This window comes from Phoenix dactylifera, chromosome 1 (assembly GCF_051530095.1).
Source record: "Phoenix dactylifera cultivar Ajwa chromosome 1, Ajwa_hap1_PhDact_Kaust_v1.1, whole genome shotgun sequence".
Taxonomy (NCBI): Eukaryota; Viridiplantae; Streptophyta; class Magnoliopsida; order Arecales; family Arecaceae; genus Phoenix; species Phoenix dactylifera.
Window position 1 is genome coordinate 12,205,398 of NC_143190.1, and position 26,613 is coordinate 12,232,010.

The 26,613-nt window shown below is 52.2% G+C and overlaps 1 protein-coding gene across 4 annotated transcripts in view; it reads left to right on the forward strand.

The window, feature by feature from the left end:
- Nucleotides 1-25,251, forward strand: part of LOC148715055 (uncharacterized) — a 30,945-nt gene extending 5,694 nt beyond the window's left edge. Inside the window, exons 2-5 of one of the 4 annotated variants that reach the window (XM_088720918.2) lie at nt 6,109-6,349; nt 9,522-9,572; nt 10,074-10,170; nt 25,107-25,251. In XM_088720918.2, the coding sequence (XP_088577044.2) occupies nt 6,185-6,349; nt 9,522-9,572; nt 10,074-10,170; nt 25,107-25,138 (345 nt within the window). In that variant the 5' untranslated portion in view covers nt 6,109-6,184 and the 3' untranslated portion in view covers nt 25,139-25,251. Of the gene's footprint in view, nt 1-6,108; nt 6,350-9,521; nt 9,573-10,073; nt 10,171-10,290; nt 10,550-25,106 lie in introns of those variants that run through there. The other 3 variants (XM_088720919.2, XM_088720916.2, XM_088720917.2) reach the window with 3 other exon arrangements.
- The last annotated feature ends 1,362 nt before the right edge of the window (nt 25,252-26,613 follow it).

Sequence of the window (26,613 nt, forward strand, 5' to 3'; positions counted from 1 at the left end):
GTGCCAGGGATACTATTGGCCAACACTCCAGAAAGATGCGCTGGATTTTGTTCGGAGATGCGACCGGTGCCAGAGGAATGCCAACATCCAGCGCCGACCCTCAGCCCCCTTGACCTCAATCAATTCCCCCTGGCCATTCGCTTAATGGAGAATTGATATCCTGGGACCGTTTCCTTTGACGACTGGGCAGAGGAAATTTCTGATCGTCTCCATTGATTACTTCACGAAGTGGGTCGAGGCCGAGCCAGTGGCTCGGATCACCAAGCAGAAGATGCGGGACTTCGTTTGGAAGTTCATAATCTATAGATTCGGGCTCCCCCGCATCCTCATATCAGATAACGGCCGCCAGTTCGACAATGCTCGTTTCAGAGAGTTCTGCTCGGAGCTCGGCATCGACCACCGTTTCACCTCGGTCGCACATTCTCAGGCAAATGAAGAAACCGAGGTAACAAATCATACTATTTTGCAGGAACTCAAAACCAGGCTCGACCAGTCCAAAGGGCAGTGGATCGAAGACCTATACAACGTCCTGTGGGCTTATCGGACCACATTCCGCGTACCCACCGGCAAGACTCCCTTCAACTTGACGTACAGAACGGAGGCTGTCATCCCGTTGGAAATCGGACTTTCTTCAAAGTCAAATCCTTCAAAGTGGGAGACCTCGTCCTCAGAAGAGCCGAAGCCTCCCAGCCGACCGAGCAAGGGAAGTTGGCCCCGAATTGGGAAGGACCCTATCGGGTCGCGCGCGTCTAACGATCCAGAGCGTACAAGCTGGAATCCCTCGAAGGAACCCCCATTCCACGAAGTTGGAGCTCCGAAAACCTCCGGGAGTATCATCAATAGAACCTCAAGGGGTTCTCTGTTCTGAGCATAAGTTTTATCTTCTTTATAGTAATTTTTGCTATTCTTCATTTATTATCGCGTTTCTCCTAATAAGAAGTTTCGTGATTCTTAGACAACCTGGTACGCGATCCTGCTAGGATCCTATAATTAACGCCGGACGACGCTGGGCGCCTCGGCCAAAAGTCCGAGATGCAGTTATCGAGCTCGGCTCGATCTCTATCAGCTATCGAGCTCGGTTCGATCTCCATCAGCTATCGAGCTCGGCTCGATCTCTATCAAATACCTCGACTAAGGTCGGGATGCTCCGAGTGTCGACAGTGCGTGCCCAGACCTCTCGATACTTCGGAAAGACGGGATAGTACCTCGCGGCCCCCCGTGGCGCTCAACACCAACAACGGGGTAGTACCTTCGCGCCCCCCCGTATGCGCCTCCTCGACTAAGGTCGGGATGCCCCGAGTGTCGACAGTGTGTGCCCAGACCCTTCGACCTCGAGATGACGGGATAGTACCCTCGCGGTCCCCTCGAAAATAAATGTTCGTGATCAACCAAAAGTTCGAGATGCAGCCATCGATCTCCATCAGCTATCGAGCTCGGCTCGATCTTCATCAGCCATCGAGCTCGGCTCGATCTCCATCAGCCATCGAGCTCGGCTCGATCTCCATTAACCACCGAGCTCGGCTCGATCTCCATCGACTATCGAAGCTTGGTCTCGATATCAGATACCTCGATCGAGGTCTAGGCGCCTTGAGGCCTGCGACAGCTTCATGCATGAGCTCAAAGGGTTACGACCCCATGCTTCGGATTAAGCTTGAGGTCGTCCTCTACAACGAACTGAGGTACCCCTAAGAGCAATTCGCGGCGCGGGGCATATAACCCCAAAAAGGTATGTTCTAATCGGCGCCTATGTCTTATTCGATACACACATTTCATTCATTTTTATGTTGGATATTTAAATGAAAATCCCGACCAATATCGGGGTCCTCCGCCGAGCCGATTACGAGCTGAAATCTTGTCGAACCCGCACGCACGAACCCTAGTTCGGTTTCTCGGCAGCTCGGTGAAATTTAATCCCGAGCTCGGGGGGTTCAATGATTTGAGCCAAAAGCTAGTTACCTAATAAGATGATTAGAGGGGGGCCCTGAGCTCTATGACCGCGAAACTGCGGCTCAAGCCTAGGGGCTTGGCTAGCTCGGGCATTTTTTCGATCTAAAGTGCCTCAGCAGCTCGGGAATCCGAGCAGCAGAGACATCCCGAGCACAGGGACTTGACGAGCTCAAGTTTAAGAACTCGGACGAGCTAGAAAGCCTTGGAGAAACGTTAGCTAAAAAGTGAACTATAAAAGAACTAAAAGAACGAAGTTGAAAAGGAATATTTCCGTTCCAAAGCCCGGAGGCCAAGTACAAAATTAAGGTTCGGCCATGCAATAGACAAAGGCCGACCTTTTGTTACAAAAAAGAAAAGAAAAAGTACAAAAAGCCTTAAGAGGCGGGTGCCGTGGCATCTTCAGCCGAGATCTCTCCGGGCTCGACTTCGATGACCTCGATGGCTTCAACCGCCGGATCTCCATCGGCAGTGGCCCCAACCTCACCGCCTTCGGTGCTCTCGGGCGCGACCTCGGGGATAGCCGCAACACCCTCGGGAGCGGTTCCCCGAGCAGCTTCTTCCGGGGCAGCCTCCGGAGCTGCCTCTCCGGCCGTTTCGCTCGACCTCGCCCCGAGGCCTTCGACTCCAGCTCCGGGCTGAAGTTGATTGAGATCGAAATCGGGGCAGAGCTGGCGCAGTTGATTGCGGAAGTCATTGAACCCTTGGATAAGGCCGTTCACGGCTTCCTCCTCGAGCAGCTCTTGAAACTCTTCTGATTCTTGGAAGAGCTGGACGGCATCCTGAGCTCGCTCTTGGGCCTCCTTTTTCCGAGCTTCGAGCTGCTCGGCCTTTCGCTCTACTTCCTTTACTCTCTGCTCGCGGATGGCGAGCAGAGATTGCGCCTCCGCCAGGCGAGCCCCAGTGGACCGTAGCTCTGACCTGGTCAGAGCATGGGCGGCCTTCTCTTCCTCAAGCCCCATGGATAGGAGCTTGATCTCGTCCTCACCGGCCCCCACCCGGAGCAGAAGCTCCTTCTTTTGGAGCTCCACCTCTGCGAGCTTTTTCTCGGCCTCCTCTTGAGCTCGTAAATACCGACGAGCTCAGTCCTTGTAGTCTGCATCGAGTGAGATCAAAGTATCGATCTCGTGGAGGTGCTGTAAGGCAAAGAAAAAGTTAGGCCAAAATTAGAGCATGAAAGCTAAGAGCGCAAAAGCCAAAATAAAAAACAAATAAAAATAAGCTTACCCGAATAGCGGGGCAGCGAGTAGACTCCAAGAAGCCGTTCAGGCTCATAGCCTGAATTTTCGCCTTGTCCGCCAGGAGCAGCGCGACGCGGAAGATCTTCCGCGCCGTCTCGGCATTCTCGAGGGCTGAATCGCCCTCGTACACCTCCCATTCCGGGAGATGGGGCCTCTTTTCTTGTTGGCCCACGTTTTCTAGCGGACCGGGGAGGCTGGGCCTTGCCGCCCCCGGTGAAGGTGGCCTCCGAGCCCCACGGCTGCTGCCCGGCTCGGATGCCGGGCACTCTGGTCGGACTGGTGGCCGACCAGGAACTTGGGAGACTGGCGCCGGGCATGGAAGCGCCATCACGGCCCCGCGGAGCCCGAGCTTCTGGGCTCCGAGCTTGAGCCCTCCCTCCGAGTGGCTCCGGGGGGCCCAACCCGAGGAGTGTCCCTCTTGGCCGCCCTGTCGGCCGAGATCTTCGCCTTCTTTTTGGGCTCGGGGAGAGCCCCTCCAGTCTCAGCTGCCCTCTTGAGGAACCGAGCGTAGATGGCCTCGTTTTTTGTCACCATTTTTGCGATATCTGCAAAGACGAGCAGGAAAAGTTAGCGAAATACCGAAAGAAAAAGAATAGACAAAAAGGATAAAATTCACTGCCCTTACCCTGGGGGCGCGCATGGCTCAGGCCGACATTGACCAGAGCGTCCTCACTTAAGAGGTCATTCAGGAGGATGTCGTTCCCGAGGCTGTGGATGGCGTCAACAATTTTCCGCTCGCGCTTGGTAAGCCTGGGGACCTTGTTGGCGGTCTTAAGCCGGTTCCACCCCCACCTAGGGTCGAACCCCCATGTCCGCTCCAAAGCCAAAAAGAAGAACTTTCTCTTCCATTCGTGAATGGACGACGGAGCACCCCGGAAGAGTGGCCGACTCTTCCGAAGGGCGATGTAGAGTCACTCTCCGTCTCCCAGGTTGGACTTCAACATGAAGAGCCACCGGAAGACATTCACGGAGGACGGGATCCCGTGTGCTATGCACAGGGATAAAAACCCGACGATTGTCCTCCACGCGTTTGGAGCAAGTTGCGCCGGAACGAGTTGAAACTCCGCCAGCAACTCATTCACGAACCCGTGAAGAGAAAATCGCAAGCCGGCTCAGAGTGTCTTCAAATACACTCCAATCTGACCTTCGGGAGGGTGCGACACCCGATCCCCCAACCCGGCGGGTTCCAAATGGAACCCTAGCCGAGGAAAGAACTATTCCTCGGCCATCTCCACCTCCTCCTCACTCATCGAGGACCCGATTTCATCCGGACCAAGACCCATTGGGACGAAAAGAAAGATAAGAGAAGAAAGGAAAAATTCCGGGCGGACAGGGGAGAACACCTTCGGGAGTTCGCCGGAGACAATGGAAGAACGGAGAATCGGTTACTTCGGACTGAGAAGGAGAAGAAAAAGGCTATAGGAAAAAAGCCGGAAACAGCTAAGCAGGGATTTATATAAATCCCACCGACGGCTCAGATCTGCGGGACGGAGCGCTCCTCCCTGTCCAGATCATGACACGTGTCAATCCAGGGAGTTGAGGCGCAGCATTCAATTCGGACCGATGCTTCGAAAAAGGAAACGCCTTATCGGATCATGTAGCCCCATCATGAGCTCACGGCGCGAGAACGCTTGAAAAAATGGGAGGTACTAATGATGAAACACTTCGGGAAAGAAGAGACGCCGTCCACCCACTCCCATTAAAGTGTCTCGAAGCGCACCATAATTCAAAATTTTTCCCTAATCCACAATTTCAAAATTTCTCCCCTAATCCACTTTAACTACTTCCCCGCGCTCGAGCCTGCGAGCGGCTCGAGCTCGGAAGTCGGGGGTAGTGTTGGGGGGAAAAAGTCGTGTCCGAGTAGGAGGCAACCAAGCATCCCTCCGAGCAGGAGGCAACCAAGCATCCCTCCGAGCAGGGGGCGATCGAGCGCCCCCTCCGAGCAGGGGGCGACCGAGCGCCGCCTCCAAGCAGGAGGCGACCGAGCATTCCTTCGAGCAAGGGGCGGCCGAATGGATCCCGACTTAAGGGCTTGAAAGTGCCCAAGCGGCTCCTCCGACTAGGAAGCATCCGAGCGGCAGACCGCCATTATCGTGTTCTCTCATGAATCGTGCCCTGTCCTTGCCAACAATCGATACGTATGACCTCCCTAGACATTAAGCTTACGTAACAATTAAAGCGTATGGCCTCTCCAAGTGCCTAGTTCACTCAACACTCAATGCATGTGACCTTTGCAGGCATGTGGCTCATGTGGCTCACTCAACAATTAAGGCGCATGGCTCCTGTTGTCTACGAATGTTTAGCTCCACACGGCAAACCTGTTTGGCCATAAACGACAGCATGGTTCCGTAGTAATTCAAGGACTTCAGCCTGATCTCCTACGAAGACAACATTGATTTACACGATCGAGCATTAACTTCCACTGTACGTCCAACCATACAGCAGTGCCTTCGCCCTATCTCATCACAGGTAAACCTGTTCCCCCCTATAAATAGGGAATTCCTGAGGGAGGAAGGGGGGATTTTCCCGACTCTTGGACTCGAGCTCCACTCTTGCCTATCTTTGGGTCATCTCTCTGACTTAAGCATCGGAGGGCCGGCGCCGGAAAAACCCAGCCACCGGCTTCTTGCAGGTCTTCCGGAAGACGCCGCACATCGCCGGATCGCCACCGTTCGCCAAGCCTTCCCGAAGCTCCTCCTTCCTAGCCCAGTGGTCGCCCCGGGGTCCAAATTCCAGCAACATGTACATTTCGTTACGATTTTTTTTTCTTCATGGGCAATTCTTGTCCTTGTTACTTATCCCTCAGAGAGTTTGCTGAGGTTTCTAATTGCGTAATAGTTTATATGTATGCTTGTGCTTCATAAATTCTCTCCTGGAGAGAATTAGTGTTGACATAAATTGACGGATTGTTTGCTTTTGCTAGATGGTGCTGAGACTCCGCAAGAAATCCGTGACCCCTTTACTTCGGTTGTGCGTGTCAGCCCAAAGAATTCTCTGGGATGCAATTAATAGATTCTGTTGAAGCAGCTTTCCTGATGAAGATTCCCATGAGGTTTCGTGCACTCAACCCTCTACTTCGGTTGTGCGTGTCAGCCCAAAGAATTCTCTGGTATGCAATTAATGGATTCTGTTTTAGCAGTTTTCCTGTTGAAGATTCCCATGAGGTTTCGTGAACTGAATGGGGATTGGGGATCAAGAGGAAATGGTTTCCCAAAATTGGTTACCGTCGCCTCGCCAGATATGAGTCCTTAATGGGATCCAGATTTTAATCCAACTTGGTGTTTGTCTGAAGGGTTACGTTTATGCCATTGTATGTTTGTCATCTAGAAAAAAAATGGTTTAGTTTGCATCATGATTAGAATCTACAGTTGAAACACGAGGCAAAAAGTTTAGAGTAAAATGAAACCAAAGCGATTCAATAAAACAGCTTCCAATACTAATTAGTGTAGGATATTCGTTAGAGTAATTATATTAAAGCTTTCACAACTCCTCATTATTCCCAAAGAAACCATGTGTGCTATGCATGAAAAGTGGTTTAGTTTGCATCATGATGATGAGAATCTACAGTTGAAACACGAGGCAAAAAGTTTAGAGTAAAAAGAAACCAAAGCGATTCGATAAAACAGCTTCCGATACTAATAGTGTACGATATTCGTTAGTGTAATTATATTAAAGCTTTCAGAACTCCTCATTATTCTGCAAGAAACCATGTGTGCTATGCATCAAATATTAGATTTAGTTTATGAATGCATTAGATAAGAAATATTAGAACATTAGACCAATCAACAGCTGCAAAGATCCAATCAATTAACAACTAACAAATCAATAGGAAAGCGAACATTTGCTTTTAGAAGTCTACTGCTAGCTAGCTAGCTAGCTGGCTGGCTGGCTAACATTTCCTTCCTTATCCCATTATGCAAGGCTTTAACATTACCTAGTTGAATTTCGTCAACCTGTTTCTCCATTCTCTCTATGTAGCTTGTCTATAGATTAGAACCTTCCTCATCTTTAGCACTGCTTGCTGTTTCAACAGTATTCATGTTTCAATATGAATCCGGCTTGTTGAGTAATCAAACTCCTTGTATAACAAACATATACTCATTATGAACAAATATTTAAGAGGAAAAGGAAGAGTGAATGTGTAAAATTTTGTAATCTTAAAGGTTGTTATCTTGGTCATTTTGGTCAGCAGCAATATCAAGATGGAAGGCTGGAGAAATTTAAATGGAGAAATTTAAAAGATCTAACTATTGATTCTTGTTTTGTTTTTTTGTTGTAAAGGTAAGCATTTAAATCATAAAAAGAAAGAGCTCTTGGTTATAATTTAAAAGGAGAAGACAAACAGAGCATCCTCTTTTTGCTTTTTGCAGGAGGAATGCGGGGAAAAACATGTCGCTTCATTTCCTAGAGAGCATGAATGAGTGAAAGGGAAGACCTAGAGGAGTTATTATAAGTTAAGACGACCAGAAGAAGGGCAAAGGAGTATAAACAGGACTGCTTGTGGTCCACCTATCCAGTTCCCCACCTCGAGAGTAAAAGGAACAAAAGAGAGAAAAGAGGATAGAAACATAGTAAAAACTTAACATAGGAATGTAGCAACTATTTTTTTTCTTAATCGAGAGATTGCATCATTTTCAAAAATCCTGAATCTAGTGACTTTTCTCACCTTCAACACAAACCAAGCAAGGGTCGTGAAAGCATGAAGAGCTTTTTCCTCTGAGGAACCTCTCTGTTGTGTCAAGGAGGGAGTGAAAAACTGAGGAAGAGGATGAGTGGGGATACGAATAACAGGAGGTCGGAAAATGCACGAGGAAGGGTTTTATGCCCTAGATTACCGATGAAATTTGCCAAGCAAGACTAAAGAGTAGAGATTGATTGAACAGAACCCGTCGATTCAGTAAATATCCCTTTCTTTTAACCTAGATGTGTTGCAGTCTTAGAAACCTACTTCCTTTTAAGCAATCATCTCATGATGCAAACTAAACATTTCCCTTCTAATTTGTGCTCTATGAGAATTGAAACTCCATCTCTTAAAGCAAAGTATTCTATTTTTGAAAGCACTTTTTCTTTGGGGGAACAAATAATATGGCTAATTGGCTATGCATTTCACTTAAACTTATCCTTGGAAGAGGCATTATATAGTTATTTGCCTTTTCGATCTTATTAATTATTTTGAAGGTAAGCTCGCATTCAGATATCTTGGTCACCCAACCTGATTGATGATGTGTTGATGATTTTTAACAAAAAAAAAGAAGATATTTGGTGTATTCTATCAGTAACTGGTTTTGACTTTTGTTGCTGTTTAACACATTTTGTATTTTGGGCTTTGGAAGTCTCAGAAAACCAATACGTCAATTTATCCATTTTTCGTTTAATGTCATCAAAAGATTTTGATAGTGAATTTGACTAATTGTTACGGAATTACGATCCCTGTCCCCACCCATAGATTGGTTATAAGATTTATTATATTACTAAAATACATGTCTTGAGGTTCTAAATATATTACAATCCTCATCTAGTCACTCCATATGAACCAAGGTTTGCCATCTCGGTACTGGACCCTGTATTGGTGCTACACTAGCATTGTATCGATACTGTATGGTAGGGATTTTTTTTGGTGTACTGACTATCGGTACGCCTTCCGTACTGGGTAACGGCACCAAATCGGTATGGTATGGTACGGGAGGTGCCGTCTGGTTTGGCCTGGTACGGTGTACTGTCTAGTTCGGTCCGGTACAACGAAATTGGTGTGAACTATTGTACTCTCTCTCTCTATCACACACACACACACACTATCCCTTACTCCTTTCTCCTTCTTCATTTGATTATTTGTTTACTATGACATATATGTTTGTTTATTGATGGCAAATCAGTATGGTTAACTTGCTTTTCATCTTGTTTAAATTTATGATGAATATAGCCTGCTCTTGAACTTGTTTTCTAAGGTTCAGGGAATGGATCTCCAGCATCAATATAATGGCAAATTCTTTTATGTGTTCATATAAGATATTTTTGACTGTAATTAGCAGCCAAAAGAAAGTCTGTGTTTTATATTGTTCAATTTTTACTATGGTTTCTATTTCCCGTTGCAATCAATCCATTTATTGATGGTTACATTTGCTAAATTTCATTCTAGATGCTCCATGCAACATCCACAAGTTTTACTTTGGTGTGTTTCATTCCTCCTGTGGTTGAAAGAGAATTCAAAGATCTATCTCTTCATTATAGTCAATAATGTAGTGTCTGCAACTGAGAATATCTCGCTGTTTCAAATTATTGTTCTCATTTTAAAATCAAGCACATATTCTGCTAATTTATTGAAATTTTCTACTGCAGGACCCTGCTAATCTTGGTACACTAATAAGATCAGCTGTGACTTTCAAATGGGTATATTTTCAATTCTATTATAATGATAGATGTTGTTTCCCCCACCATTCCGATGTGATTGCTTATTGAATATTCTTTGGTTCTTTTACCAACCATCCCTGCATGTTTTTCTTTAAATTTATTTGAAAAATCCATTTTTCGCAGAGTCCAATTGCAGTAAAGAAATTTTCTTGATAGAAACTTCTAGGACAATTTGGATGCTTCAGAGCTCATTTTGACTTTTCAGCGACTTGATAAACTGGCCTTTACAAAGGAATACTGTCGAATATTATGAGTGTCTCTACTTATCCAGAAAAGACACAGATCGAATTAAGGATCTTGTTATGAATTGCAGCGTCTTTTTTGCAATTCATTTAAATCATCCAGAGTAAAAGGTTTATGGATTTCTGCATGTCTGTTATTCTTCAAAAGCATGTGTCATCAGCATATTTCTATCATATCTTTGATTTAGCGTGCACTAACTCCACTCCTCAACAACTGATTTATCCCAACCATCAACAGGATTGCATTTTACTGCTTCCTGGTTGCTGTGATCCTTTCAATGAAAAAGCCTGCCGAGCAGTGCGAGGAGCTTCCTTTCAGCTCCCTGTTGTTTCTGGTAATGGGTCTCATCTTAAGGCTTTGAAAACCAAATTTAAAATGAAAATGTTAGCTGGCGATCCTGCAAACGTTAGTGACGGATCAGACCAAACATCTTCACTATCTTGAGAACCTGCAGATGCATTGGCAGGTATACCTCCCTTCTTCGCGCTAGGCAGTGAGGGGCTATTATCCTCATAAGTGTTGTGCCAAATTTCTCATTTTAAACGTCGCTAAACAGTAGCTGGTTCTGTACACTGGAACAATGGAGACGCCACTATATTTTTAATAGATAGGTGAGATGCTGACTTCTCCTTTGAGATTCTGTTAAGGAAAGACAAATGCAACTGATCATAGAGGTATACAGCTGAGTAGAAATCTGAGGACTTTTGAGAGTTCGTTTTTTTGGCTCATGGTTTCATGAGGTTCACCTGATTTTAACTTGAGAAGGAGAAGTTCACCAATGAAGATATCCATCTAACATGTAGCCTGGACATACATGATGCATTCTGCCAGGAAAGTTGTATATAAAGTATGAAATCCTAACAACAGGTGTTTGGAATGTTAGAATATTGGCGAACACGCATCGACTTACAAAGGCAACAAGGTAATACTGCTACACAGGACTGCACTGTTGCTGATCCACCATTGATGTTGAGACATCGAGGGTGGCTGCCACTCACTAGCAATTGTGCTAGAAACTTCAAAATTATTGTAGTGAGGAATGTAAAGTCTTAATGTGGTTGGTAGAAAAGCTCATGGGGTTGGGATTTATGTGCTGTTTGATTGCATACTGTTGAGAAAGCAATAGTGTGGTTGTTAGAAAAGCTCGAGGTGCTGTTTGATTGCAACTTGAGTGCGAGTTGCATCAGCTCTTTGTTTTTTCTTTTTGGTGTATATGATCTCTTTGTTCAAGTCCCAGTCTTCAACCATAAGCAAGTAGTTTGCTTTATGAGAGTTTTCTCAGTTGTGTCCATGTCCCACCCATTGTTCTATCTCATCTGCCAACTTCATCTCTCAGTAAAGGTCGCATATAAGAGTCGTGGGCGGTTAGATATCTTGTGTTAGTCGTTAGGGAAACTTGGGATCTCCTTCAACCCAATACTTCATGCATTGTTTTAGGAAGAGCTTTCTGAATGGGTTGTCTTGTTGAAATGACATGCAAGTTCATGAGCCTCACCTCTCAATCAAGCTGTCGCATAAGATGGTCAGGTTGTTGGGCTGACCACATCTTTATATTTAATTTCCAGCCGGACAGTCTCTTTCAACCCATAACTGTTTTAGTATGATGTTCTTCTTGGAGGCCCAAACACCACATTCCGAGGAAAACTACTCGTCTTGGTTGATGTTGCTGGTGGTCCAAACCGAGAACGATTGACACGACGGTGTGAACGGGGTTCCGCCTGAGTTATCTTGGTTGGTGCTGGTTGCGCTCCACCTTCCGCCAAGGAACCTGCAAACAAGCCTTGCATCACCACCAGGGTGGTGATGGCCCTCCGACGGTCAAGTCAGAGGAGATTGGAGGAGGAGAGATGATAATCACAAGTGGGAGAGAGTGCTCTGGGAGGTAATGCTTACCCCCCCCTTCTCCCCCCAGCCGCATATATACCTGGCTGGGAGGTCTCTCAGGGGGGTTTGTCGTCGTGGGGCACGATAGAATGGCCACTGACATGGCCGTTACGGGGCGTCGTGGAGCAGCGCTGGGTACGGTCATGGCAGGGCGTAGTGGAGCTCCGCTTTGTACGGTTGATACAGGAGATCGTGGGCAGCATCGGGTACAGCCGTTGCAGGGAGTAGTGGAGCAGGAGGCCGCGGCGTGCCTCTGGAGAATAGCCTGTCGTTATCAAAAGATCTCCGACTCGGGGTCGGAATGCTGGATCATAGGGCAGCCGACCCGGGGTCGGGCTGCGAAGCCGAGGAGGTCCGACTCGGGGTCGGAGTGCTGGATCATAGGGCAGCCGACCCGGGGTCGGGCTGCGGAGCCGAGGAGGTCCGACTCGGGGTCGGAGTGCTGGATCATAGGGCAGCTGTAGCTTTCCTGGATACGCGTGCCGATCACGTGGGGCATGGCGGCTCAATTCCCCCATAACAGTAGCCCCCCGCTTCCGAGCCTGGAACCAGAAGGGGAACAGGTGAAGGGAGTGATGTTTCGAGATTGCCGCCATCCTTCGGAGAGGCGCGCGCGCTTCAAGCTTCCTGCCTTCTTTATGGCGTATGGCGGTTGCTGCTGACCTGGCAACCTGAGGATTTCGGCGGACATCCTTCCTTAATGGTGTCGATTCGCCTTTGGGGTGCGAGCGACCCTTCGGCGGCCAGGCGTCTTCTGGCGTCATCGAGGTGTCACTTGCCCTTTCGCCTATTTAATCGGGGGCCCTCCCCCGTCCGTCTTCTTCTTTACGGACATTTTCGAGTTTCTCCTTTGCGCTACCATTGTTGCCGCCGAAACGTTCGCTTGCTTTTCCTTTGACGCTCTCGGAGCCGTTCTTCCTCCTCTTTAAGTGAGTTTCCCACTCTTCTACTTTGAGCTCTTCATACTTTTTCTTTTTGTACTAGTGCACCCCAGTCGTTCCGGCCTTTCCCTCCTTCTTGACCCCGTCCTGACCGTAGATTGGCCATTAGGGATGGGCGAAGTGGGAGCAGATAGCATCAAGTCAAAACTGGTCGCCGAGGACTTAGACGGATTTGTGGCTCGGTACCACCTTCCCGAGGCCTGCAATGTCACGCTCCCAGGGCCTGAGGAGAGGATGTCTCATCCTCCTCGAGGGAAGATCGCCATCAATGAGGGCATCCTCCAGGCCGGGTTCCGCTTTCCCCCTTCAGACCTAGTCTTACAGGTGCTCCGGGGTTTAGGAATGGCACCGACGCAACTGGTGCCGAACTCGTGGCGTGCTCTGACGGTCTTCCAGGTTCTCTGTCGCTTGCATGCGATTCCCGCCACCTTGAACGTTTTCTGGGAGCTCTACGGCCTGAGCGGCCACCCCCAGGACAAAGGGTGGTGGTGCTTCGCAGCGCGGCGAGGGTGCGGCCTTGTCAAGGAGGGTCCTACCTCCATTCACCACTGGAAGGAGCGCTTCTTTTTCGTTGATGCAGACCCCTCCTGGGAAATCAGGGCAATCTGGGGGACGCCGGTGAAGTCCCCAATTGGCCTGTCGAAGTTGTCGAGGGAGGAATCCGAGGGCGTCGCCGCCTTGAAGGGGTTGGTCGCCGAGGGCCAGCTTCCCCCGGTGGGCCGCCTTATTTCTGAGGATACCTTGGTGAACGTCGGTTTGAGCTCGGTCCCCACCGACCGTGAGTCCGCCATCGTTTCTTTAGCTCTTTTCTTCTCTTTCGTTCCTTCTTCCTTTCGGTTTCTCAGTCCCTGACCATCCCGTCCTTCTTGCAGAGGTCGACGACGTCATGCGGTCGGTGAAGTCGAAGGCTGTTGGTAGGGCGTCCCTGCTGGAAGCAGTCCGGAGGAGGAAACGAGCTCTTCCGAGCGGGGCCCCACCGGCGAAGAAGTCCCGTAAGGAGATACCTCCGATGCCGACCGACGAGTCCGGGCCCACCGGTCAGGGAGATGTCGTGGGCACCGACCGGCAGCTGACGCTGTATCAGCCCTCCGGTGGTAAGGTTGCCGCTACTCCGGAGGTGCCACCTGAGCCTGCTCAAGACGGACGGGTCGGACGTGATCGGTCCCCGACCCGGCCTTCGACTCGGTCGGCTCCTGATGACTCGAGGAGGGACGCGCCGAGGCCCCGGCCGAGCGGGACCCTATCAATTCCTGGGGCGACCCCCGCCCCGAGCGCGATCAGCCGGACTCTTCCCCAGGCGATGGATAAGGGTAAGGCTGCAGAACCACCATCCGGCTCCGGGGAGAAATCGGGGTCTGCCTTCACTACCGATGGCGCCCGAAATCTCATCGAAACAGTGTTGCTGGAGAAGGACTGTCGGCGGGTCCGGGAGTTGGATGTCTCTGACGTTGGGGCCGCCAGCTGCGTCTGTCTCATGTCGGTGAGTGTTCTTCTGGCCGTCTTTCACCATTTATTGGCTTTGTTGTTCTCCGCCTGACTCTCTTATTTTTCCTATTTCTTAGCTCGCCCAGTACATGATCCGTCTGGAGGAGTGCTACAAGGAACAGGCGGGGCTTTTGGCGAAGGCCGAGGACCGGCTGAAAGCAATGGAAGAGGGAGGCCGGGCTGCGGCAGGCAGGACGACCGGGGACCTCGAGGCGAGGCTCCGGGAGGCCGAAGAGCGGGCACTCGGCTTCGCCGCCCTGGAGGAGCAACTGTCAGAGGCTCGGGAGCAACTCAAAGCCGCCTCGGGCCTCGAAAGCAGGGTCAAGAAGGCGGAGGAACGGGCTGAAAAGCAGTCCCGGAAGATCGCGGACTATCGAGAGCGGTGGGAGAAGGCCCAGCGGTCTGCCGACAACGCCTGCGACCGAATCCGCTCTTTTGAAGCCAAACTAGGCGAACTGGAGTCGGCCCTGGAGAAGTCATGCACGGACGTCCAAGAGCTCCGTTCGCGCCTGAAGGAAGCCGAGGCCGCTCGGGTTGCTACCGAGGCGAAGCATAAAGAGGCTCAGGCTGATCTGCTGAGGGTCTCCTCTGAGGCCGAAGGCCGGATTGTGGCGAAGGTCTTGGAGGCCAAGGCTCAGATTATGGAGCGAGCTGAGGCGGAGCTGGCCGAGAAGAGGGCGGAAATCGGGCGTCAGGCGGTAGAGGCTTATCGCCAGTCCGCCGAGTTCGCCCATGATATGTCGGAGGCAGTGCGGACCTATCGCCAGTCTGACGAGTTTGTCCATGACGCGTCGGACGCGGGGGCCGAAGCCTTCACCTTGGGCTTCGAGGAGGGCCTGGCAAGGGTGTCGGCTAAGTATCCCGAAGTTGACCTGAGCGAGATCTCCCTCCTGGACTCCTCTCCGGCGCCATCGCCTGCTGGTTCTCCTGCTGCTTCCCTACCTCCCGCGGACGAGCCCGGCGTTCCCGACCCGGGAGTTCCTCCAAGCTGACCTCTTGTACCTTTCATTGTCTTTTTTATTTTTGTATGTCGGCGTTTTGCCCAATTGTATGGGCCTCGGCCCTGAAAATTAATGCACGTTGAATATTTCTTCATCTCGCCCTCGTCCTCTTTTTTTTTTTTTTTCTTTTTTTTTTTTAGCTCTTGGTTGCTTCTTGCTGACTTTTGATTCCCGAAGTTCTTCCGGCGCTAGGCCAGGCATCCGAGGGTTAAACCTCAGGAAACTCTTCCGGCGCTAAGCCAGGCATCCGAGGGTTAGGCCTCAGGAAATTCTTCCGGCGCTAAGCCAGGCATCCGAGGGTTAGGCCTCAGGAAACTCTTCCGGCGCTAAGCCAGGCATCCGAGGGTTAGGCCTTAGGAAACTCTTCCGGCGCTGAGCCAGGCATCCGAGGGTTAGGCCTCAGGAGACTCTTCCGGCGCTAGGCCAGGCATCCGAGGGTTAGGCCTCAGGAAACTCTTCCGGCGCTAAGCCAGGCATCCGAGGGTTAGGCCTCAGGAAATTCTTCCGGCGGTAAGCCAGGCATCCGAGGGTTAGGCCTCAGGAAACTCTTCCGGCGCTGAGCCAGGCATCCGAGGGTTAGGCCTCAGGAAACTCTTCCGGCGCTAGGCCAGGCATCCGAGGGTTAGTCCTCAGGAAATTCTTCCGGCGCTAAGCCAGGCATCCGAGGGTTAGGCCTCAGGAAATTCTTCCGGCGCTAGGCCAGGCATCCGAGGGTTAGGCCTCAGGAAATTCTTCCGGCGCTAGGCCAGGCATCCGAGGGTTAGTCCTCAGGAAATTCTTCCGGCGCTAAGCCAGGCATCCGAGGGTTAGGCCTCAGGAAATTCTTCCGGCGCTAGGCCAGGCATCCGAGGGTTAGGCCTCAGGAAATTCTTCCGGCGCTAAGCCAGGCATCCGAGGGTTAGGCCTCAGGAAATTCTTCCGGCGCTAAGCCAGGCATCCGAGGGTTAGGCCTCAGGAAATTCTTCCGCTCACTGGTCGGCCAAGGCTGGCGCAAGCCGAAGCGACCGGTCGGGGCTTCCGGCTAGTCTGCTCCCGGGATGATCATCGGGTTAGCCAGGCATCTGAGGGTTGTCAAGCCTCAGGGAAATTCCACTCGTTGGTCGGCCTAGGCTGGCGCAAGCCGAGGCGACCGGTCGGGGCTTCCGGCTAGTCTGCTCCCGGGATGATCATCGGGTTAGCCAGGCATCTGAGGGTTGTCAAGCCTCAGGGAAATTCCGCTCGTTGGTCGGCCAAGGCTGGCGCAAGCCGAGGCGACCGGTCGGGGCTTCCGGCTAGTCTGCTCCCGGGATGATCATCGGGTTAGCCAGGCATCTGAGGGTTGTCAAGCCTCAGGGAAATTCCGCTCGTTGGTCGGCCAAGGCTGGCGCAAGCCGAGGCGACCGGTCGGGGCTTCCGGCTAGTCTGCTCCCGGGATGATCATCGGGTTAGCCAGGCATCCGAGGGCCGAGCCTCGGGACATTCCACTCGTTGGTCGGCCACTTGTCGCTCGCCGCCCATCGGGGTTTCTCTGTGCCCAGCCGCGACCGTGTTTCTCCTCTCCTCCAAGCGTTGCCTGGGGGGAACACGAGAAGGGTATTAAACGCTAATTAATGCGTTACCTGGGAAATCGGATCGCCAGTTGCTGCTGGTGAGGAGTGTTAGTTGAGCGGCCGCGATACGCGGGTTCTTCGAGGAGGATGCGGCCTGGGCGCGAGCGGAGACACGTGGACCTAGGGGTATACGTCACCCGGATCGTCCTGCACAAAGAATGCGATTTAAGGAGAATGACGCTTAGGAAATCGCGGGGAGATACGCCTCGGGAGCCGGAACGGCTCCGGATTCAGTGCGCCTGCATTTATTGGAGCCACCCGTATCGGAACTACCAGGGGGCCGCAGCTTGGCTATAAATACAGGTGCAGGTACGATGGAATTTGCCAAGCCGGAGCTGCAGGTTGCCATGGATCGCGGACCTCCTCCTTGGCATATGACTGAGAGACTCCTGTCGAAGGAAAGGGGAGGCGCTCCCCTTACAACTTCAGCCAACTAGCCGTTTCATCTGGGATCAACAAGGAGGGTCTCCCCGGCGGAACTCCGCTCTAGGCGTTTCATCCGGGATCACATCTCCCCTCCTTGAAGTTCAGCCTCCCGGTTGAGCTCTGCGCCGGACGCTCAATCCGGGACCGCGCCTCCATATACTCTTCCCCCTTGAATCCCTTCTCTTCCCTACCACTGGGGAAGATGGGAATATCCTTTGGAGGCGGCGTTCCCCTGGGGGCAGCGGGAGCTTCTTCTGCGGCGGCTCCTCCTCTTTTTGGTGAGGTGCTGGATGGCGCCTCCGGTTAGAAGCACCCACTTCTGGTGGGACTGCAGCCGCCCTGGGTTGAGGGTTTGGGTCCCCACCTCTTCTTTACTTTCTTTACTCCCTAATTCCCCTCTGGGAATTCCTTGTAATCACACGAGCACGCCACTGTAACCAGAAATTATTGAAATGAAAAGTATTGCACCTTTTTAAATTGTCTTTCTGGCCTTGTTGTTCTACTGGTAATACATCCGCAGGTTAGCGGAATTCCAGCCCCTTGGAATTCCTCGGCCATCTAGGGCTTCCAACTGGTAGGAGCCAGGTCGGTTTACCCAACGAACTTTATACGGGCCTTCCCAATTTGGCGCTAGCTTCCCACCTTCCGTAGGTTGAGATGCCTTAGCTCGCCTCAGCACCAGATCTCCAATTCTGAAAAGCTTCGGTCGGACTTTGGAGTTGTAATATCGGGCCACCCTCTGCTGATACATTGCCATCCGTACCTGAGCCATTTCCCTTGCCTCTTCCAAGAGATCCAAGTTCCCTCGGAGTTGCTCTGAATTGGCCTCGGGTCGGTGCGCGGCCACCCGAGGCGAGGGGAGTCCGAGCTCCACGGGGGCAACGGCTTCCGTGCCATAGGTTAGGCTGAAAGGCGTCTCTCCAGTAGGAGTCCGTTGTGTGGTCCGATACGCCCAAAGGACATTCTCGAGTTCCTCGACCCAAGCTTGCCCCGTCCGGCCGATCCGCGCTTTGATACCTTGGAGGATTGTCCGATTTGTGACCTCGGCCTCGCCGTTGGTTTGGGGATGCGACACGGATGTGAACCGATGCTCGATCCCGAATTCCTCGCAGAAGTCCCGGAAGTGCTTGTTATCAAACTGTCGACCGTTATCCGAGATGAGGACCCGAGGTACTCCAAATCGGACAATGATGTTCTTCTTCACGAACTTCCGGACTTGTGCCTCCGTGATGGTGGCCAGTGGCTCTGCCTCCACCCACTTGGTGAAGTAGTCGATGGCGACAATCAAAAATTTCCGCTGGGCCGAAGCGACGGGGAATGGTCCGAGGATATCCATTCCCCACTGTGCGAAGGGCCAGGGCGCGGTGATTGGCGCCAAGGGGACAGAGGGGACTCTCTGGACGTTGGCGTGGCGCTGGCAGGCGTCGCATTTCCGCACGTGGTCCTTCGAGTCCTCCAACAAGGTCGGCCAATAGTAGCCTTGCCTCATGATCTTATGCGCCAAGGACCTAGCCCCCAAGTGCGATCCGCAGATGCCTTCGTGGACTTCGCCGAGGGCGTAGGCCGCTTCCGCGGGGCGGAGGCACCTTAAGAGGGGGGCGGTAAACGAGGTCCGATACAGCCTCCCTTCATAAAGTACGTAGTGGGCGGACTTCTTTACAAGCCGCCGGGCCTGATCTTCGTCTTCAGGGAGAATTCCTTCGGCGAGGTAGGCGACGAGCGGGTCCATCCAAGACGGCTCCGGATCAATTGCCATCACCGCTCCAGCCCCGTCAATGCTCGGGGCATCCAGGGTCTCCAGGTAGATTGCCCTCGACAAGTTGTGCGCGTCTGCGTCCACTAGGCGGGACAACCTGTCGGCCCTGGCATTTTCGCTCCTCGGGACCTGCTGAATGTCAACACTGCCGAGGTCGGGAATGAGTGTTTGCACCTTCCGGACGTAGCTCTGCATGGTCGGGCTCCGCGCCTCGAACTCCCCTCGAACCTGCCCGACCACCAGCTGGGAGTCGGTGAAGACTTTCAGACGCCGGATGCCGAGCTCCTTGGCGAGTTTGAGTCCCGCGACTAGGGCCTCGTACTCCGCCTCATTGTTGGTCACTGGAAATCCGAACCTCAAGGCATACTCGGCTATCACTCCATCGGGATTGGTGAGGACCAGCCCAGCCCCTCCACCTTCAGGGTTCGACGACCCGTCAATGTGGAGCGTCCAGATCGGGAGATCGAGGCTGGGTGTCTCCGGCGGCTTAGGTTCCGCCTCCTGCACAGTGCACTCAGCGAGAAAGTCCGCGAGCACCTGGGCCTTGATGGCTGGTCGGGGCTGGTAGCGGATGTCGAACTCACCAAGTTCTACTGCCCACTTCACCAGCCGTCCCGCATTCTCTGGATTGCTGAGAATCTGCCGCAGTGGTTGATCGGTCAAAAGGGTGACAGAATGAGCCTGAAAATAGGGGCGAAGCCTCCTGGTCGCAGTCAGCAGCGCGAAGGCGATCTTCTCAGCCTTCGTGTACCGCGTCTCGGCATCCCGGAGGACTCGGCTGATGTAGTATATAGGCTTCTGAAGTCTTGCCTCTTCCCGAACCAGTACTGCGCTGACTGCGGTTGGGGAGACCGCCAGGTAAAGGTAGAGCATCTCCCCCTCTTGCGGCTTGGACAGCAGGGGAGGAGACGCCATGTACTCCTTGAGCTGGTCGAACGCCGCATGACATTCGGCCGTCCAGAGGAAGTCTTTTGGGCGCTTCAACACCTTGAAGAATGGTTGGCAGCGTTCGGCCGACTTTGCCACAAATCGTCCGAGCGCGGCGACCCTTCCAGCGAGCTCCTGAACCTCCTTCACTTTGGTCGGAGGGGACATATCTTGGATGGCTTTGATCTTGTCCGGGTTGGCCTCGATCCCGCGCTGGTTGACAATGAAACCGAGGAACCTCCCGGCCGAAGCACCAAAAGCGCACTTCGCTGGGTTTAGCTTCATGCGAAACTTTCGCAAGGTGGTGAAAGTCTCCTCCAGATCTGCAATGTGCTGGTCTGCATGGCGGCTTTTTACCAGCATATCGTCCACGTACACCTCCATATTCCGGCCGATCTGCTCCTTGAAGATTTTATTGACGAGGCGCTGGTAAGTGGCGCCAGCGTTCTTCAGACCGAAGGGCATTACCTTGTAACAGTACAGCCCCCGGTCTGTTATGAAGGCAGTTTTCTCCTCGTCCTGTGGAGCCATCATTATTTGGTTGTAGCCGGAGAAGGCGTCCATAAAAGACAGTAGCTGATATCCGGAAGTCGCGTCGACCAGTTGGTCTATCCGTGGAAGCGGAAAGCTATCCTTGGGGCACGCCTTGTTCAGGTCGGTGTAGTCGACGCACATCCTCCACTTCCCGCTCGCCTTCCGGACAAGTACGACGTTTGCCAGCCACTCGGGGTAGCTCACCTCTCTTATGAAACCTGCCTCCAAGAGTTTGTCTACCTCCTGGTCGACCACCCGGATCCGATCCGGGGCACAGTGTCTCTTCTTTTGCTTTACTGGTCGGTGGGTCGGGTCGACGTTGAGGGCGTGAGAAACGACCTCCGGGTCGATCCCAGGTACATCGGCCGCCGACCAGGCAAACACATCTGCATTGGCTCGGAGGAATTCCACTAACCGGAGCCGAGCTTCCAAGTCGAGGTTGGCACCGACCCGGACCGTGCGGTCCGGGCGGCCTTCTTCGAGGGGAACTTCGATTACGCCCTCGGCCGGCTCCCCGTGCCGCAAGGCCACTTCGTCTCTGGCGTCAAGTGACTCGACGCTTAGGGCCTCCATGGGCTTCTTCCCTTTGAGAGTTGCTAGGAAACACTGCCGTGCGGTCGGCTGGTCACCTCAGACCTCTCCAATCCCGGCCGCTGTGGGGAACCGCATGAGCAAATGGTAGGTAGAAACCACCGCGCGAAGGGCGTTCAGTCCGGGTCGTCCGAGGATAGCGTTGTAGGCCGAGGGGACACGGACGACCAAGAACCCGAGCCGCACCGTGGCTTCTGCGGGTGCAATGCCCGCAGTCACAGGCAGCTCGATGACACCTTCGGCCGAGATAGCGTCTCCAGTGAATCCTATGAGGGGGGTGGATGTTTTGTGCAACAATTGTCGGGAAAAGCCCATCTTTTGGAAGGCCTCGTAATACAAAATATCAGCTGAGCTTCCACTATCCACAAGAACACGCCTTACATCATAGTCCGCCATAGTGAGAGAGATCACCATGGCGTCATCGTGGGGAGTCTGAACCCCCTTTACATCTTCATCACAAAAAGTGATTACATTTCCGACCCGCTGCCTCTTCGCGACGGCCACTCCTGATACTTCCGCCGAGCCCCCTGCGTTCCTCACGGGCCGAGAGCAGCCCCCAGTGATGGTGTGGATCACTCCCGCAACGGGTCGATTCTGCTCCCGAGGCTCCTGAGGGGCCGGGTCGGCTGGACGCGGGTCTGCGGGGGGACGTCGGTCGTTTACATATCGACCGAGACGCCCTCGGCGAATGAGAGCCTCGATCTCGTCCCGAAGCTGGAAGCAGTCTTCGGTATCGTGGCCGTGGTCTCGGTGGTACTCACAGTACGCCCGAGAAGGCTTCCTCCCAGGGATCTTCTTCATCTGCCTCGGGACCGGGAGGTCCTCCCGCCCCTTGACCTCCATGAGGATCTGGGCCCGGGGGGCCAGGAGTGGGGTGTACCGGTTGAAGCGTCGGTGCGGAGAACGAGGGCGTGTGGCGCCGTGGTTCCTTGCTGGTGACGGGCTTCTGCGCCGGCGTTGAGGCGTCGGGCTCCTCCTCTGGGGTGCCTCTTTTCGCCTTTTCTTCCCGGGCTTTAGAGGGGCCTCGGCGGCCTCCTTGTTCCGGTGGGAGGCTGCCTCCTCGGCGTCTGCATACTGGTTTGCCCGAGACAACAGCTCCGGGAAGCTCCGCGGCAGGCGTTTGTCCAGGGAGAAGGTGAGTCTGCCCTTCCGGAAGCCTCGCTTCAGGGCTGAGAGAGCCACCTCCTGGCTCAAATTCCGGACCTCCAGTGTTGCCTTGTTGAAGCGGGTGAGATAATCCCGCAGGCTCTCTCCCTCGTTCTGCCGGACATCGAAGAGGGAGTCGGAGACCAGTCTTCGCCGGCTACTGACGGCGAAATGGCTGATGAAGAGACGGGTGAACTGGTGGAAGGACTGGATGGAATTAGCCTCCAGGCCGGCGAACCACGCCCTTGCCGGGCCGCGGAGGGTCGCCGGGAAGGCCTTGCAGAGGAGAGGATCCGATGCTCCATGGAGGAGCATAAGAGTCCTGAAACTCTCCACGTGGTCCCGTGGGTCCGCCGCCCCGTCGTAGGGTTCGATCGCCGGCATTTTGAACCCCGGCGGGTTTAGGGTTCGCAGGATCCTTGAGGCAAGCGCCGGCTGGGAGGAGATTTCCAAGTCGGCGAAGGGATCTTTGGAGTGGCCCTTCAGGACCTGGAGCTGTCTGTGGAGATCGTCCACCCGCCGGTCCAGGGAGCGCGACCGGTGGGTCGGAGACAAGGAGCGGCGCGAGGGGGACCGACTGGAGTGCGGGCCCCTCGAGGACTGGGGTGTCTGAGAACGCGCCCGGGTCCGCCTCTCGTACCCCGCGCAGCTCCGATGAGAAGGTCCTGGCAGAATGGACCGCACTCGAGAATCCTCCCCGCGCCGGCGCTCCTCTCCATGGGAGAGGAAGGAGCGCGGGTTGTGAGGAAGAGGCGAGTGCTCGGGGAGCAGCGGCTCCTGAGCCCGCTGCGGCACCCGAGAGATCACACCCTGCAGATTCTGCACTGCCTCCGCGAGGGTGCGAACCTGCTGGGCTAGCTGGTCGAACTGAGCAGGTTCGACCGTCTGAATGGGAGGAGAAGCGGTGGAATGCTGCTGAGAGTGTGTTGGGGACGCAGCAGCCTCCCGGCCAGAGGCGCGAGAGGCTCCGCGACCGGAAGCATTGGAAGCTCCGCGACCACCTCGCCGTGCCATTACGATCGTTCTGAGATTGTCCCTTCCTCTAGCGCCAACTGTTGCTGGTGGTCCAAACCGAGAACGATTGACACGACGGTGTGAACGGGGTTCCGCCTGAGTTGTCTTGGTTGGTGCTGGTTGCGCTCCACCTTCCGCCAAGGAACCTGCAAACAAGCCTTGCATCACCACCAGGGTGGTGATGGCCCTCCGACGGTCAAGTCAGAGGAGATTGGAGGAGGAGAGATGATAATCACAAGTGGGAGAGAGTGCTCTGGGAGGTATTGCTTACCCCCCCCCTTCTCCCCCCAGCCGCATATATACCTGGCTGGGAGGTCTCTCAGGGGGGTTTGTCGTCGTGGGGCACGATAGAATGGCCACTGACATGGCCGTTACGGGGCGTCGTGGAGCAGCGCTGGGTACGGTCATGGCAGGGCGTAGTGGAGCTCCGCTTTGTACGGTTGATACAGGAGATCGTGGGCAGCATCGGGTACAGCCGTTGCAGGGAGTAGTGGAGCAGGAGGCCGCGGCGTGCCTCTGGAGAATAGCCTGTCGTTATCAAAAGATCTCCGACTCGGGGTCGGAATGCTGGATCATAGGGCAGCCGACCCGGGGTCGGGCTGCGAAGCCGAGGAGGTCCGACTCGGGGTCGGAGTGCTGGATCATAGGGCAGCCGACCCGGGGTCGGGCTGCGGAGCCGAGGAGGTCCGACTCGGGGTCGGAGTGCTGGATCATAGGGCAGCTGTAGCTTTCCTGGATACGCGTGCCGATCACGTGGGGCATGGCGGCTCAATTCCCCCATAACAGTTGATATATGAGCATTCTATGCTGGTTTGCTTATTAATGTCATGCTCACCAAAGTATATGTGTACACATGCACACACATGAGGGTTCGTTTGGTTCATGGGAAAAGAAAGGGGAAAAATATGGTCAACGGGAAAGTAATGAGGTACTTCTTGTTTGGTTGGAATTTTCAAAGGAGAGAGATGGAAAAGTTGTATTCCCTTGGAAATATGATTTCCACATTTCATGAAAAAGTCTTTTTCATGAGAAACATGAGAAAATTATTTTTCCATTAGCCGGAAATCACTCCATTTTTATTTTTTTCCAAAAAGGTCCTTCAGCATTAAAGAGGCATTAAAGACCTAATTTTTATTAAGGATATATAGGAATTATATATAATTTTTTCAGAAAAGTGGATGGTCAACCAAACATAAGCAAAATCTATCACTTTTCCATGGTCAGCCAAACATGCCAAAAATACTTTCCCAAGCACTTTTTTTTTAGGAATCTACTTTTCAAGAATCATATTTGTAGGAGGGAAAATGCTTTCTGCGAACCAAACGAGCCCACAAGCATGAATATATGCATGCGCTCGTATGAGCACGAAATGTGATGTTAAGATGAAAACCATGGAGCCAAGGGAAGTTCCTCCCTTGATGCTGTATACGCCGACTTATCCTTGATATAATAATCTGATGTCCAAACTGAAATTAGGGTAACTTATTGAATTACAATTCCGTGAAGAGTGTGTGATGGCAACTTTAAACGTCTCTTAAAACGACGTATGGCCACATACGAATCCAACACTAAGCTGATGTAGAGCACACTATGATCACCGCTGTTTTACATAAACTAATGCAATTGTAAAGTAATTGAGTGATTTGTTTATAAGAGTCAGAATCCGAACGTATCATCCTAATTGGTTTTGAGAATAGTTTTCAAGTCTTCCACATGCCTCCTCTCTCAGGTAAGCTGACATGAGAATATCCAGGGTCTGCTTTTCTCTTTGGTACATGAATTCAGACAACTATCAGACTTCAACTTTCTTTAGATTAATCATCTTACCTTTTCTTTCCTTTTCAAGGAAAGGGTCAATAACTTTTATTATTATTATTATTCTCAATTCGGTTGTGTATTCTCCTTCAGACTACTGTTTTCATATATACTTGCTAACAGCAGAAACCTCTTATGTACTTTTTTTTTTTTTTTTTTAGTGAAAACGGTAATTTATATAGCTCTAGCATGAGTACATCCTGCCAAATCAGAAGAAAGTAAAGAGTACAATGAAAGCAGAAGCTCTACTGTGGACGTCCACAAGAACTCTCCGGAATGTCTCGCAACGTAGGAGGCGATCCAGTCTGTAGCCTTGTTCGCCTCTCGAAAAGCATGTACAACCTGGAACTCGCCCAGCTCTGCCACCAGTCTACGTGTGTCACGAATAAGGGGGTGGCCATCTTCGTACCTATCCGCACCCCGAATTCACTCAATCACCATCGATGAGTCTCCCTCGATGTACGCCCGCTCGGCACCGAGCACCCGTCTCACATATGATATATCCTCCCAAGCTGCTCGAAGCTCTGCCCCGACAACGGTAAGACCTGGAGTACGACGACCTCCTGCTGCAACCAACCGTCGCGATGGTCTCTGATCACAAATCCAACACCTCCTGATCGCCCATCCAAAGCCACGCTGCCATCAAAGTTCACCTTGAGAAAACCAGGAGGTGGGGGCACTCAAGAAACCCCTTCTGTTTGAGAAAAGCTATTGGTAGCAAACTCGTCTTTGGTGTAGGCTCAAAATGTGAAACCAGACTCAATAAGGTGAATAGAGTAGCAAGACCATCATCAGATACTTCTGCAATCAGATCTTTGTAAACCCAACTTGTATCCACAAGGCTTCTCAGTGATTGGTTTTTTTTTTTTTTCTTCTTCCGTGGGTCATTCTTCTTAGGAGGATGGTCTTACAAGTTGGAAAATTTCTTGGAGCTAATCCTTTTATCTCACCATAATGTTTCTAGTGCTCAGCCATAATTATCTCTTTTATGTATGCTGCATTCAGCCATCTCCTTATCCCCAAACTTCCGCACTATTCTGCTTCCTCTCCACAATTTGATTACTACTTTTAAGATGAACCATTCCCCACTTTTTCTCTATTATTATAATGCAAACAACGAACCTTGAACTATTGTTCTGAATTTTTTATGGCGGAGTTTCTGTTTTCAAAGAGCTCTATACACAGGAGATCTTCAGGAGGTTTGAGGAGTCTGAGGAGGCCATTATTAGATTACAGACTCAGGAGGCCATGAGGGGGAGTTTGGCAGAGGAGAAGATGGGGGAGCTTAGATCACTCCTAATCTTGCATGACTCCCTCTTGAGACAACAGGAGATCTTTTGGAGACAGAAATCGAGGGTATAGTAGATCCAGGAGGAAGATCGAAACACTAGTTTTTTTCACCAGGCGGCAGTGATCAGGAGGCATCGGAACAGGATCAGGGCGATCAGGGATGAGGATGGGCAGTTAGTGGAGGATCCAGATATGATTCGAAGGGTGCTGGAGGGTTTTTTCAGGGCCAGATGGTCTGAACAGACGGGTACTGGGATCTCAGAGGGTATCATACCGCCACTGGCACGGGTGGCAGAGGAGGATACGATCGCACTGATTAGGCCGGTATCGGAGAGGGAGATTAAAGAGGTGATGTAGCCCCTTGAGGAGGACAAGGCG